We start from the raw sequence: 13,491 nt of genomic DNA on the forward strand, positions 1-13,491 counted from the left end.
AGAGGCGAGGCGGGCATGAGCGTGCACCAGCTGGGTTTATTGCTCAGCTGGGACGTGGAGTGCAGCCTGGCATGGGGGGGGCAGCCGGGGCTCTGGCCACCGCCATGTCCCACCGTGGCTCCCACACTCCGGCCCCAGGTGCTGCCATCCACTGCCACCCCTCAGGGCAAACCTGCCTCAGCCCTGCACCATCCTCTCCTGCCACCAGCCCCAGCCTCCTCCCTGCACTGTCCACAGCATCGTGCCACCGGCACCGCGTCCCTCTCAGCACCTTCCCCACTCACCACTGCCAACATCATCATCCCTTCCTCACCTGCAGGAGCTGACCCAGAGCCTCCCACAGCCCCCCACAGTTCCAGGGCCCCCTGCCCGACAACTCTCACGTCTGTGGACAAGGGTTCAGCACAAGCCACGTGCCATGTCCAGCCCCGCACCGCCATGCCCAGGACACATCCTCGCCAAGGGGACTGGTCTGCATCCCCATCCATGTCCCCGTCAGCGTGGCATCCCAGTGCCCGCTCTGCCCGGCCCCGGCATTACGCTACGGTTAGAAGCAGGAGAAGCTCCTTGGTACATCCATGCATCTGTCCTTTCCACGCCAGCGGCTCTCAGACCTCCCTGCAAGACACAGAGTGGGGAGAGATGCCCTCAGCACTGGGACTCGGCCCCTGGGAAGCCCCTGGAAGGGCTGGGGCATCCCCCGGCAGCAGGCGGTGTGTGCTTACGAGGCCGTCAGCGTGGAGTTGAGCAGCAGCGTGGTCCGGATCCGGTACAGCTGCGCCAGTGTCAGCTTGCGGTGCTGTGCCGACTGTGGGTCCGAGAGGGTCCGGCGGGCAGGAGCCGGGGGGTCGCGCCTGAGCTCCCCTGGGAGGGATGCCGGGCTCTCCACTGGCTCCTCTGGCTCTGAGAGCTCTGATGTGGAGCTGCCACTGCTGCCGGGGGCAGCCAGAGGTGCGGGGTCTTGGCTAGTCCGGGGGGAACCAGCACAAAGGTCGGAGAGGCTGCGGCTTTGGCTTAGGGGGCCTGGGGAAGTGGGGGAGAGGAGTTGGGGCAAGCTGGCCTCCGACTTGGACTTAAGCGCCCTGGCCGGGCAGGGCAGGAGCTGCACGGGGGTCCGGCGGCGCAGCCGGGGCGAGGCAGGCCGTGGAGCCGGAGGGGCCGGGGAGGGCTCCTGCCCCTCCTCGGCTGTCCCCTCTGGCTGCTGGCCGAAGTCCCGCAGGGAGGCAGGTGAGAGCGTGCCATAGGCGCTGTCGATGGAGGACGAGCGGCAGCCGCTGCCTGGGGAGGCCACGCCTTGGGGCAGGGGAACAGGCAAGGCGCCTGCAGGCAGCTCCTGGATGGGGGTCTCTGCGGAGGTGGGGGTCTCGGCAGAGGTGCCAGTGCCGATGGAGGTGCTGGTGCTGATGGAGGAGCCGTCTGAGGTTGAGCTGAAGGGTTCTGCGTCCCAGTCTGGGGAGGAGAGCTCGTCGCCACCGTCTGCTGCCACCATGGCGAGCGTCTCAGTGGAGCCGTCGGAGGGGCTGTGGAGGCAAGAAGATGAGGAGGGGCCTGTGCCAGGCTGAGGGTGTGCAGGTCCCCCCCTCCTGCTCCCTACCACTGCTGTGAGTCTGGGCTGGTGCTGCTGTGGCGCAGGATGGTAGGTGAACTGGCAGCTGAGGTGCCACTCTCACCGTCCTCCCCCTCCTCCTCCTCCTCCTCCTCCTCCTCCTCCATGCGCCGGCGCTGCCGCAGCCGCTGCAGCAGGTTCTGGGAAGGGGAAGGCATCAGTGAGGAATGGGGTGTGCACGGGGCACCCACGGGTCCTCCACCCACCCATGTGCCCTCACCTGGGCATTGCGCACTGCCTCGACCCAGCTGCGGCACAACTGCCCACTGGTCTGGAAGGTGTAGGCGGCCACAGCGCTCCCCAGCTCGTTCAGGTAGATGAGGAGGAAGGAGCCTGTGGGCAGGGGCTGTCAGCAGTGTCCAGGGACCTCCCTGTAGTCCCCTTTGCCCCCAGTGCTGCTCACCCGGGTCCCTGAGCTCCCGGCAAATGACTCTGTCCACCAGCAAGGGCTGCCGGATCACCTTGGTGCGCTCAGCCTTCTTGAAGGGCTTGGTGATGAGGAAGAGGTCGGTGAAGAGGAAGCAGTAGACGTCCATCTGGGGGGGAGAGTGGGGCCATGGGCACCAGTCAGTGCAGTGAGTGAGGCCAGGTGGGCAGGGGCCGGGGCCGAGACCTCCCTGTTCCCTGCAGTCCTCACCTTGCTGTCTTTACCTTCCCGCATCCTCAGGCTGCCCTCGAGGAGGAGCTGCCGGGTGTCCTCCGGGGAGGTGCCGGGGATGGGGGCCGTCAGGTCCAGCCGCAGGAACTCCTTAAGCAGCTGCCAGGAGCCCCCGGTGTCAGCATGGGGTGCATGGGGTTACATGGCATAGGTAGTATGGCATGACATAGCATGGGGTAGCTTGGCATGAAGTGACATAGGGTGGCACAGCAGGGTGACTTAGCAGTGTGGCAGAGGGTGGCATTGAGTGGCATGGCATGGCATGGCATGAGACAGCAGCTCCACCATGTCCACCCTACCTTGTCCACCTCGTCTGTGCTGCCCTCCACCACCTCATAGGCGTCGATGCGGCTGAGGATGGCATCCAGGCGCTGCCGCTCCTGCCGCTGGCGCATCCGCGAGTTGACATCGTTGATGAAGCGCTCCACAGAGCTGATCTGTGCCAGGACTGGTGGTGGGTTTGACGGGCCAGGGGCCACTGACCCTGCTGCCCACTCCCCTGATCCCTTACCATGGTGGTGATGGCGTCACGGGCGCGTGGGTCATCCGTCTTCTTCAGGATAGACTTGAGAAGCAGCGGGTACTTGGTGAGGCGCTGGTGAGGCTTCACCAGCATGTCGCTCAGCTTCAGGCGGCTGCACTGCTCCTGCTTCTCGGCCCACTGCGGCATGCAGGCGTTAGGACTGGCACAGCCCCGGCCCCGGCGCCGGCCCCTGCCCTCCCCTTACCGTCACATAGGTGCGGAAGAGCTCGCTGTCCCGCAGCAGCGCCCGCATGTACTCCATGCAGCCCTCCTCCTCCATGCAATACCGCACATAGGGCTTGAAGAGGGACCCGAACTGGGGGGCACAAGGGGGTCACCATGCAGCGCACAGCATGGCATGGCTCCCCACCATGGCATGGTGTCCCCACTCACCGTCTTGAAGCCATCAAGGAAGTCAGTGGGGTCAAGCAGTGCCCTGGTCTGTCGTGCCTTGGCCAGCACTGGGGCCATGACACTGCGCCACAGCTTGCAGTGCAGCCGGATGATCTCCCCAATGTTGCTGAAGAGCCGCTCAGCATCCACCTGTGGGGGTGAGGTGGGCAGTGCTGGGGAATGGCACCTCCACCCTGCGGCATGCTAAGGCTGAGGACCCATCCCCGAACATCCCTATCTCCTGCAGCCCCCTCCACTCACCTCACAGAGCAGCCCTGACTCCTGCAGGTTCACCAGGCAGGAGAGGAAGAGCTGTAGGGGGAGAGTGGGGAGCCGGTGAGCTGCAGCCACAGCCCCCAGCCCCAGCACGGTGCAGTAGCTGCCAACACTCACATCAGTGATGACTTTGAGGTTCCGGATGTAGGTGGCCTCGGTGTGCAGCAGCTCCCAGATGGCTTCCTGCTGGTGGCACTGCCGGCGTGACAGGGCCTGCCAGGCTGAGTGTCAGCGCTGTGCCGGGGCCTGGGCAGAGCCCCTGTGGCTCCCCAGGCCCTGTCCCTACCTCTGTGCCCTGGATGATCTGCTGCCAGCTGTCCTCCATTGTCAGCCCAGCCTCATCCCCGTCCTCCTCCCAGGAGTCGCGATCAAAGCGGAGCTGGGGCGGCAGCTTGGGCAGCCCGAAGGTGCTGTAGGCATGCAGCCTGTTCACCAGCTGCTCCAGCTTCTCAGTCTCCTGGCCGAAAGTGGGGGACAGAGTGGCTGGGTGGGGGCCAGTGGGCGTTTGCCACGGACCCCATCGCCCTGCCTGTGGAACTAGGGTCTCGAGCCCCAGGGAGACCCATCCCAGCTCCCCAGCATAACCACAGGCAGTTCCCACACCCCCTCCCCATGCCTGCAGCCCACCTACCCGCCCGAAGGAGCCTGTGCTAGTGCCGGAGCCGAAGAAGCCGCTGAAGCGGCTGGCGGCGCGGTTCTTCCAGGTGTCAGTGCCATTGGTGGGCAGAGAGCTGCTGCTGTGCAGGGCTGCCTCAGGGCTGGGGATGCTGGTGTCCCCCAGGAACTCTGTTATGTTCTTTCTTCGCCGTCCCGGGGCCTGCAGCGGGGACAGCCAGTGTCCCCGGGGTCAGTGCCCAGCACTGCAGCCACAGCACTGGGATGGGGACAGCCAGCATGGCTGACCTCGAGCACCGTGGGACAGACAGACAGACAGCAGCCCCGGGCAGTGGGGTCCCCCGGCCATGCTCCCCTGCCCGCACTGACCTGCCTACCTGCATCCCGGGGGTGCAGGGCCCCGGGGGTGCAGGACCCCGGGTGCTGCCTGACCAAGCCCGGCCGGCCATGGACAAGCGGCCCCAGCAGCGCGGGGGCTCAGGGCATCCCGAGGGTCGCAGCACCCGGCCGAGCCGCCCGTCCAGCCGTACTCCCGGCTCAGACCGCAGAGCCGGGGCCGGGCAGGCTGTGGCCGGGCTCCTCCGAAACAAAAGGAGGTGGGGCCAGCGCCGAAAACCTAATTTCCCTCCTCGGCAGATAAGCTACCAGAGCTGAACAATTCACCGGCGGAGATCAAAGCCCCCCGGCTGGTCGCGAGAGCTGGGTCACGGCCAAGCGGCTCCCGCCGCCCCGAACACCGCTGTACCGGCTGCTCCCTGTGTGTCCCTGGGCCGTGCCGGGATGTGGTCGCTGCCATCTCCTCACCGTGGCACAAAGGGCAACAGGGCCGGGGCTCCGTGCCTGCCACCAAGCCCTGGCAAGTGGCTCGCTGTTGCCACCGCCGCCGGCACGGCCCCACACCCTGCCACGTCCCCAGACCCAGGCGGGAAGAGCTGCCGCGGGCACCATCCCCATTACTCACTGTGCTGCCGTATCTCCAGGCGCCCCGGCTGCCGCCAGCCCCATCGCTCCTGTGCCACTTAGGGCCCACCTGCCCCCAGGAAGGCAGTCGGGACGGAGACCCCCGCAAAGGTGGCTGGTTGCCCGCTTGTCCCCTGGCCCTGCTAGAGCCTTGCCGCTCCCGCAGCCAGGCATCGTAGTGCTGGACACGGGCAGCCACTAGCCCTGGCCACGCAGCCAGTTTGCTGCCCTCAGGGCCTGCTGGCACAGGACCAAGCACTGTGTCCCCCTGGCCGGACCCTGCAGTGCTGTTCCCCGCGGCCTGGCACCCTGCTCCCACGGGACCGACGCCCAACCCGGTCCCACGCCTTATCTGGGGCCAGGGTCCACGGGGCAGGACAGAGCTGTGCTCAGCAGCTGCCAGACGCCACAGTGAGAGGAGGGCCAGCGGCCAGGGCGAGTCCTGGGGCCAGGGCGAGTCCCAGGGCCGGGGGTGGCACCGAGTGGCAGCCGTTTCTGGGGCCCCCAGGGTTCCTGTTTGCCTTTGCTTTGGTGCCAGCCTGTACCTGGCACAGCCAAAGGGCTGGTGCCACTGCTTGAGCTGCTACACTACCATGGTGTAGCCAGCATAGCACAGCACAGCCAGCAAGGCTCAGCCAGGAAACAAAGGGGCTCTTGAGGACTCTAGGGGGATCTTCAGCCCATACCACACGAGACCATGGAGAAGACACCATGCTGCTGCCCCATGACCCATCTTCACCAGAAAGAACGGCTATGGGGGCATCACACATGCTGTCATCCCATCCCCAATTCCTCCCTCCCCAGAGCTGGCACTGGCACTCACCACGCTCTCAGTGCCCTCCCGGCGTCCTGGCAGTGGCTCCAGCACTGGCCCCAGGAATGCAGCACTGCTGGCAGGGTGCAGGATGGGCAGGCTGGCTGACCTGGCGTCCCGCACTGCCTGCTCCACCTTCAGCTCATCCCCGGGCTTGGCTGTGGGAGTATCAGGTTGTCAGTGTCCCCTGGGAGCTTTGGAGCAGCCAAGCCTCCCTCTGGGGCCCCGCAGCACCTTTCACCCGCAGGTAGTGTCCCCCGAAGCGATACGCCTCGAACTGCAGGGACAGTGGCGTGTGGGACTGGTCCAGGTAGATGTCCACCTTGCCCAGCTCGATCGCCTTCCTCTCGAAGACTGGCAGCAGCACTTCCCTGAAGGACATGAGCCCCACATTTGTCTTTACACCTGTACCCACACTGTCCCTGTGCCTGTCTCCAGTAGACTCACCCCAGCGACTTCTTCTTCACAGCTGGCACGATCTCTGCCTCGATGTCGATGCTGAGGTCGAACTTCAAGGTGAAGCACTCCTTGCTGGGGTCCTGGGGGGAGGTGGCAGCTGCTTGCCCAGGGGTCCCTCCCTCCCTCTCTCCCACCAGGGCCATGCTGCTGCCCTGCCGAGTGCCCCAGGGAGAGGAGCCTGTGCCTTACGTCCGTGTGCCTGCGCCAAGCCTTCTTCTTGGGCAGCTTCAGCGCTGAGCTCCTGCGCTCCCTGTGGGCACAGGGAGGGAAGGGTGACGGGAATGCCGCGGGCTGGGGCTGCACAGGGGCTGTGCAGGGCTGGGGGCTCACCCTCTGCTCTCTGCCGGACCCTCCTCCTCCTCCTCCACATCAGAGGCAGGGCTGGTGCGCGGGGGACAAGAGCGTGTCGACATGTTGCGGGCCAGGATAGAGCCTGCAAACGGGCATCGAGCTGGGCTGTGGCAGCTCCCCCAGCCCCGAGCTGGCTCCCACTGCATCCCACTCCCGTCCCTGAGCTGCACCAGCCCCAAGCGCACTCCATCACTCCCATCCCTGTGCCGCAGCACTGCCGCAGAGCCGCGGGAGGAGCGGTGCCACAGCTCCGCGCCTGGCTCACCTTGCGGGGACAGGTCGAAGCGGATGTGGCCATCGAAGTGCATGGCGCCATGGAGGCTGCCGTCACAGAGCTCACACAGGCTGAGGGGGCCGCTGCGGCTCAGCTGCCGGCACTTTGCGTGGTGGCATTCCTGCGGGGACACGAGTCCATCAGGCAGGGCCTGCCCGCGGCTGCCAGCTGTGGCATGTTGACAGCAGGAATGGCCAGCACCACGAGCAGCAGGGTCCCCTGTCCCATCCCCAGCTGCAGCCGGCACATTGTTCACAGGGAATGCTGGGGCCAGAGCGAGCGCAGGGAAAGCAGCATGAGCAGGACGTGGCCATGTGGCAGTGGGTGCTGTAGGAGCATGGGGATGACACAGGGGCTTCTGCACCACAGAGCCCCTCCCGGCTCCACTGCAATGAGCAGAGACCCTGGGACACCTGCACATGCTGAGGCTTGGACAAGGAGCTGAGGGACAGCTGCACCGTGGCACCAGCACCTCACCAGCGGCCCAGGAGGCCGCCCTGGCACCCCACAGCCCCTTTGTGCTGACGAGAGCCATGTCCCCGCGGCAGGACGGAGGAAGCGAGCGTCTGCAGCCAAACAATGCTCGAAGCCGGCGCGTTTCCTCCGATTGTGTGCGGCCACGGCCGCGGCCCCAGCCCCTCCAGGCATTCACAGCAGGTTATTTTTAAACCCCCGGCCAGGCCCCCCAGCGCAGTGTACAGCTTGTGTTCCCTGGCCAATGCCCATCTCACTGGGGCTCCTACTGGCCCCACTCCTGGGGATTGTGGTGCCACCAGCCACCGCCAGCAAGTCCTGCTGCACCGCTGACACATGCCCGTCCCCGTGTGGGACCCCCATGGCCACCCTGCACGCGGAGGGGTGCGAAGGGCTGCTGGCAGGAGCCAGCCCTGCCCGGGCTTGCCTGTAGTACACGCGCTGCTGCGGGGAGGAAGCGCCTGTGCAGCTCCAGCCGCCCCCACTTCCTGCCCTCCTTCCTCCCGGCGCTGCTGAGGTCAGAGCTGACGTGCTCCCACCACCCGCGCGCTCTCCGAGGGGTCGTTGGCCCCTCTGCAGCACCCCCCGCCATCCACGAGTGACCTATCCCAGGCCTCGAGACAGCCTCAGCCCCAGGACACCCTGTACCACTCAGCCCTCCTCCTCTTCCACCATGTGTCCCACAGCGTTGCTGCCATTGTGGCCATCGTGACACCTGCATGTGGGAGTATGGCCGTGGGCTCCGGGCAGTGCCCGCAGCTGGTACTCATTCAGTGAGATCCCCTGGGACTCTGGGCAGCCGCCCCAGAGGGATGCGGGGCCCCTCATCCACCCTGTGCCAGCAGCTCATCCCTGGGCTCATGTTCGGGCTAATCCCCACAGGAGGGGCCAGGCGGGATGGCCAAACCCCTCTGCCCACCCCAGGAATCAGCTCCCGATCTGAGCCCCACCCCACTCCCCGCACACGGCAGCTCCCCCGCCCCTCAGCAGGTGCCTCACAAAGCAAGGGGGATCACGATCCTGCGCCGTGACACGGCAGGATGAGCCCCCAGCCTGACCAGACCCCCTCTCCCGCTACTTGCCAGGCACCATCAAGGGTCTGGTGACAGCAGCGGGGTGGCCTCAATTGCTCCCGGCAGTCCCAGCTGCACTCCTGGGCAGCTACAGCCCAGTGCCACGTGTGCCCCAGCAGCACCGGCCCTGCCACCCCGGCGTGCAAACAGAGCACCGCGGCACACCCCCGGTACGCCCGGGCCGTCCTGCCTGCTGCGCCGGAGACACCGCCCGTGGCCGCGCACAGCAACCGCGGGGACTCGCTGAGAGCTAGGGCGTGGGTCCGGCCCGGGCCCGCATACCCGGAGGGAGAGAGGGACCCTAAATCCGCCCTGGCTTCACGTTAGCGAGCAGGAGAACAGACGGACTGTAGTGGATTAGCCCAAATCACGGCAGCTCGGGGAAACGGGTAAGCCGCTGCCGTGCCGTTAAGGGCCAGCAGGACCCTGACAGCAGCAGGGAATGCACACCCGGCACAGCAGGCCAGGGGCTGCCGACCAAGGCAGGGGCCTTTCAGGGAGCGGCAGGTTGGTCAGAGCCGTCCACTGCCCCTTCTCACCCCAAAGACCCCAGGCAGCAGCTGCCCGGGGCTGCCGCCACCTCCCAGGACTCACCTTGGCCGCCCTCCTCTCTCCAGCGCAGTCGGGGTTCTGGCAGTGTAGCACTGTCTCCTCTTCGGGGCACGGCTCGGCTGTGGAGAGAGCTGGGTCAGTGCCTGGGTGCCCCACACCACGAATCCCGGGTTTCAGAGCTCGGCAAAGCACTCAGGCTCAGCCCGCTCCCGCCCACCCCACAGCTCATCCAGGGGAATGAAGCCCCGTGCCCAAGAGCCAGTGATGCATCCCCGCCGGGGAAACGCACTGTGTGCTCCGCAGTGACAGAATCCGGCAACTCCTGCTCAGCACCCCGGGATACAGGATGAGGACACGGACCTGCCCCAGCTCCCCCGGGGCTGGCACGGCCTGGGGCTGCAGCAGCAACACTAAATCTGCAGCTGTCAGCCCCCAGCGGGGCTTAGGAGCCACTTTAAGCTTTGACAGTTAAATCGGCCTTAGGGACAAATCCTATTTTGAAGGCTTTTGTTATGTGTCGAACCTAATCGTTTAAAAATAACAGACTCCGGGCTGCTCGCGGCGGCAAACGAGCAGTACAGACACCCTCTGGCAGGACTGCCCCGCTGCAGGCAGGGATGCACCGTTGGGAAGCTGCCTGCTGGGCAAGGAGCCGATGCCAGGGATGTGGAGCAGCCAGGTGGCATGGCTCTACCAGAGTGGCACGGCTCTACCAGGTGGCACGGCTATCATGCCAGCCCAGCGGCACAGGGACTTCCCCGCCGCACCGCTTCCGTCTCCCGCATCCTTCCTGCCAACAAAAACAGCGTCCACGCCGACCCGAGCCAGACCGCGGCCAAGGCCGGGGTTAGAAATAGTCTGCGGGACAAAACAGTCTGCCTTTTGAGGCAGCACTGAAAAAACTGTTGCTTCTGCCTGGAGAGGGGGAAGCAACTCGGAATGGTGTTGGTTTCTCAAGCTCCCATCTGGGAGGCGATCCCGGGGCTCGCTCTGGCGCCATGGACGCTGCTGGATGACGGTGCAGGAGCAGCCGGGCAGGGCTCAGCTCGTCGGCCTCCAGGAGCAGAGCTAGGAGCCGGGCTGGGAGCCGGGACCCGGCGCTGCCCCCGCGGCAGGAGCACAATGAGGCCTCTGTCCCCGCGGCCGCCCCGCAGCGCCCGCCGGGCTGAGCCGGCCCCCGCCCCCCGCCGCTGCCGTTTCACTTGACCTATCGGGAATAATAACGGAAACAAATAAATTCTTTCATGCACCCAAGGGAAAGTTTTCCAAACTCACCAAAAACTAGAGGCTGGCCGCAGCGGCCGGCGGTGCCAGGGATCAGCCCCACGCCGCAGCCGCCGGCACGGCCAGAGCCGCGTGGCCGTTCCCAAAATCCTACCCTGCCCGCGGTTCACACATGCACCAGGGCCTGGGACGCGCGGACTGGAAGGTCCTCGCAGGGGGCCCCGCTTTGTGGCAGAGGCAGGAGAGCGTCCGGGTCCCCACCAGACACTTCGGGGGCTGCAGGAGAGACCCTGTCCCCATCAGCTCCTGTCCCCGCCCGGTCACCTCCTCCTCCTCCTGCTGCCGGCTGTGCTATCACACCCGGCGCTCCCGGTGACGGTAAACGAGTTTTGAAACCGGATCGTCCTTGCGGCAGGGCGCACGGCAGCGGCGGCCGGCTGCTTCAAACGCCTGCCGGGGCCGGGGGGAGCGGCGCCGGTGGCACGGGGCGGTTTGCTGAGCGCTCCCCAGCTGCACCTGCCGCATTCCCGCGGCGTCCCGGCGGCACCCAGGAGCTTCTCCCAAACCCTCACCCTCGTTGCCAGGGCTGGAGCATTTGGGCGGCCACGCTCAGCCATAGCCTGCCAGTTGCCCAAAGCCCCCCAGCCACCTACCCCCGAGCTCCTCGCTGACGTCCAGGCTGGAGCTCCAGGAGAAGCGCTCCACTGCCCCGTACTCCAGCCCCGCCAGGCCGGGCGGCAAAGCCTCCAGCTCGTAGGCACCCCGCTTCCTCCAGTACAGAAACATCCTGGGGTTGCGGCCGGGAGGCCCCCCGGAGCCGTGCCCGCCCCGACGGGGCCACCGGTGGGACTAACTGGGGGAGACCAGCTCCGGCTTTAAGAGTGGGTCCCGGTCTCTGGACAAGCGGTGCATTGACGCCGCCGGCGGGAGCCGCGGGGCGGCCGAGGGTGCTGCTGGAGGCTGCCCAGCGCCCGCGCGGGGGGCGCACAAAGGGCCTTTCTTCAGCCTCCTACAGACATTGCACAAATTTCACTTTCCACCGTCTATGGAAGACATTCGGCCACGGAGACAAGACGCGCTTGTGATGGAAAGAATCAGCATGAAGAAGGGGGCTGTTTGGCGGCTCTGTCGTCCGTCCGGCTTTTGAGGGGGCAGGAATGCACCGCCCCGAGCTCCGGTTGTATCCCTGCACCCGTGGGCACACGGGGCCCCCAGCCTGCATAGGGAAAACCAGGGATCTTCAGGGGGATTTTCCTCCTGCTAAATCCAAGCAAATAAGAAAGCACCAGATAGGGCTTAAACCCCCCAAAGACAGCAAAAGATGGCACCTTCATCCTGCTCCATGCAAAACTCCCAGGCCAAGACCATCCCAGCCCCTAAACTCATTCACAGCATCTCCTCCCAGAGGCACCAGGTGCTTCTCAGAGTTATGTTGCTTCTAGGCAACCTTTGCCAGAAATTCCAACAGAAATCGATGCTGCAAAGGTAACAGATGCCAACATATTGCAAAATTAATCCTGCTTGATTTAGTGCATCCTTACTGTTTGAAGTGCTGTCACAGATTTCCCATTGATCACAGAACAGTGTCCCCACCTTGTTGGTGGGATGCTTCACCGAGGTTTATGCTCCAAAGCCCCCAGCCATCCCGTTGTCTCTCTTCCCCTCAGGGAGCACCAGAAGCCAGTGAGATTCCCCTTTCCCAAGGCTGCAGCACCCACCTCTGGGCCCCAGCAGGCACTGGCACCTTGCATCCCCCCTGAAACGCCCCAAACCAGACACTTGCAGCTGGGCACACAGGAGTTACTCACTTGTCCCCCAGGTCCAAGGGATGGAGCCAGCACAGGATCCATCGCCCTCAGCCAGGTGAGGTGGATGTGTGGGGCTGGTAACAACACCAAGGGGGATGCTTGGCCACGGTGCTTTTAGTGTTGCCTGTTTCTCTCATGTCCTTTGCCTATCTCACCTTTCCTGAAGCTTTTTCCACCCTCTCCCTCATGACTTGAACTCCCGTTTCACCCTGCCTGGGATGTTCCCCCTGGCTGCACCATGGCCCCTTTATTTACTTTAGCCACTGTTCAGGCCCACAATGCTGGCCAACTTCTTCCTTTGCTGCCAGATCCAGCCATATGGGGATAATTAGGCCTGGATTAAATTTAACTCTTTACAAGGCTGCAACACGGCCCAGCCCCTTGCAGCTCTTCTCCAGCTCTGTCCCCTCCCCACCTCTCATCCCAGTTTGTTTGTTTACAGCTGCTCGTTCCTGGGGTTCTAGGAAATCTCTTCCCAAACCAAATAAAAGCAATTTTGCAGATTACTCACACCCACAGCAGCCACCAGCTAAAAAGCTCTGGCCCCAAGTGGTACACCACATTCCTCCTTCCTCTGCATTCCTCCTTCCTTTGCAGGAGACCTGGCCCAGGAGATTTGAACAGGCACTGGGCTTGGGGGGCTGCAGACTCCAGGGCTGGACTGTTCCCCAGTCTGGGCCGAGGCAGAGCCATGCCTCATTTTGCAGGAGCTGCTGTTAGAAGCCAGGTTATTTTTGCAGTCACAGATCCAGTTAAGAGCCCAGCATGGTGGTATTACCCATAAAGAATCGGTTTTACCAAAAATGTCCTCAACTTGACCCAAGGCGCTCACCTCTGTGCGACTCCCACCAACCCTGGCTTCCCTTGGGAGCAAATTGCTAATTGACAAAAGGCTGGGAAGAAAAAAAGTTGGTGTCCCAGTGGGGCAGAGCAGGTGGGGTCAGGTAAAGCCACGCAGCCCAGTGCTACACACAGCACCTGGGTGACAAGTTCCTCCCCACTCCCATCCTGCTCCAGCCCCTATCCGCAGCAGTCTGTTAGAGCCAGGGACATGTCAAAGCCAGCCCAAGCTGGTCCCAGACTGCGCTCAGGGCACTGAGCTCACCCCGCAGCACGGGATATGCAGCTGGGACAGCATAGGGCAGGAGGCAGCAGTCCCAGCAGATACAGGGCAGGCTGTGACAGCGCAGCACTGAGTGGCTCCACCTTTGTCATTCAGGGGGACAGGGACTCCCTCTGGTGCTCCTTCCTCCCCCTCTCCTCGACCAGCAGGACAACCAGAGCCATGGGCCAGCCACAGTGCCAGAACCCTGACATGGGCCCTTCCACAAAGCCAGGGGACGGTGAAGTTCCGCTCAGGGCACTGCGGATTGCTCTGACACCCAGAGCTCCCTGCACAGGCAATGGGAACATGTCCTGACCAGAGGCAGA

General features: G+C 64.6%; 1 protein-coding gene across 5 annotated transcripts; it reads right to left on the reverse strand.

Annotated features, from left to right (window-relative positions):
• Positions 1-16: 16 nt before the first annotated feature.
• Positions 17-11,144, reverse strand: PLEKHG5 (pleckstrin homology and RhoGEF domain containing G5). 5 transcript variants are annotated; one of them, XM_048326353.1, is made up of 23 exons: positions 10,906-11,144; positions 9,071-9,147; positions 6,921-7,050; positions 6,635-6,737; positions 6,494-6,554; positions 6,293-6,384; positions 6,080-6,216; positions 5,855-6,003; positions 5,033-5,101; positions 4,088-4,273; positions 3,743-3,913; positions 3,574-3,669; positions 3,442-3,492; positions 3,181-3,330; positions 2,993-3,103; positions 2,776-2,925; positions 2,564-2,701; positions 2,244-2,363; positions 2,010-2,142; positions 1,827-1,939; positions 1,595-1,746; positions 726-1,520; positions 17-618 (listed from the first exon to the last, which is right to left on the reverse strand). In XM_048326353.1, the coding sequence occupies exons 1-23, from the start codon at positions 11,036-11,038 to the stop codon at positions 609-611; spliced, it is 3,327 nt and encodes a 1,108-aa protein (XP_048182310.1). In that variant the 5' UTR covers positions 11,039-11,144; the 3' UTR covers positions 17-608. The 5 variants fall into 5 exon arrangements, with proteins under 5 accessions (XP_048182310.1, XP_048182312.1, XP_048182314.1 ...); XM_048326355.1 differs by lacking the exon at positions 10,906-11,144 and adding an exon at positions 10,304-10,322; XM_048326357.1 differs by lacking the exon at positions 10,906-11,144 and adding an exon at positions 9,389-9,403.
• Positions 11,145-13,491: the final 2,347 nt, after the last annotated feature.

The sequence above is a fragment of the Corvus hawaiiensis genome, chromosome 22, assembly GCF_020740725.1.
Source record: "Corvus hawaiiensis isolate bCorHaw1 chromosome 22, bCorHaw1.pri.cur, whole genome shotgun sequence".
Classification (NCBI taxonomy): domain Eukaryota; kingdom Metazoa; phylum Chordata; class Aves; order Passeriformes; family Corvidae; genus Corvus; species Corvus hawaiiensis.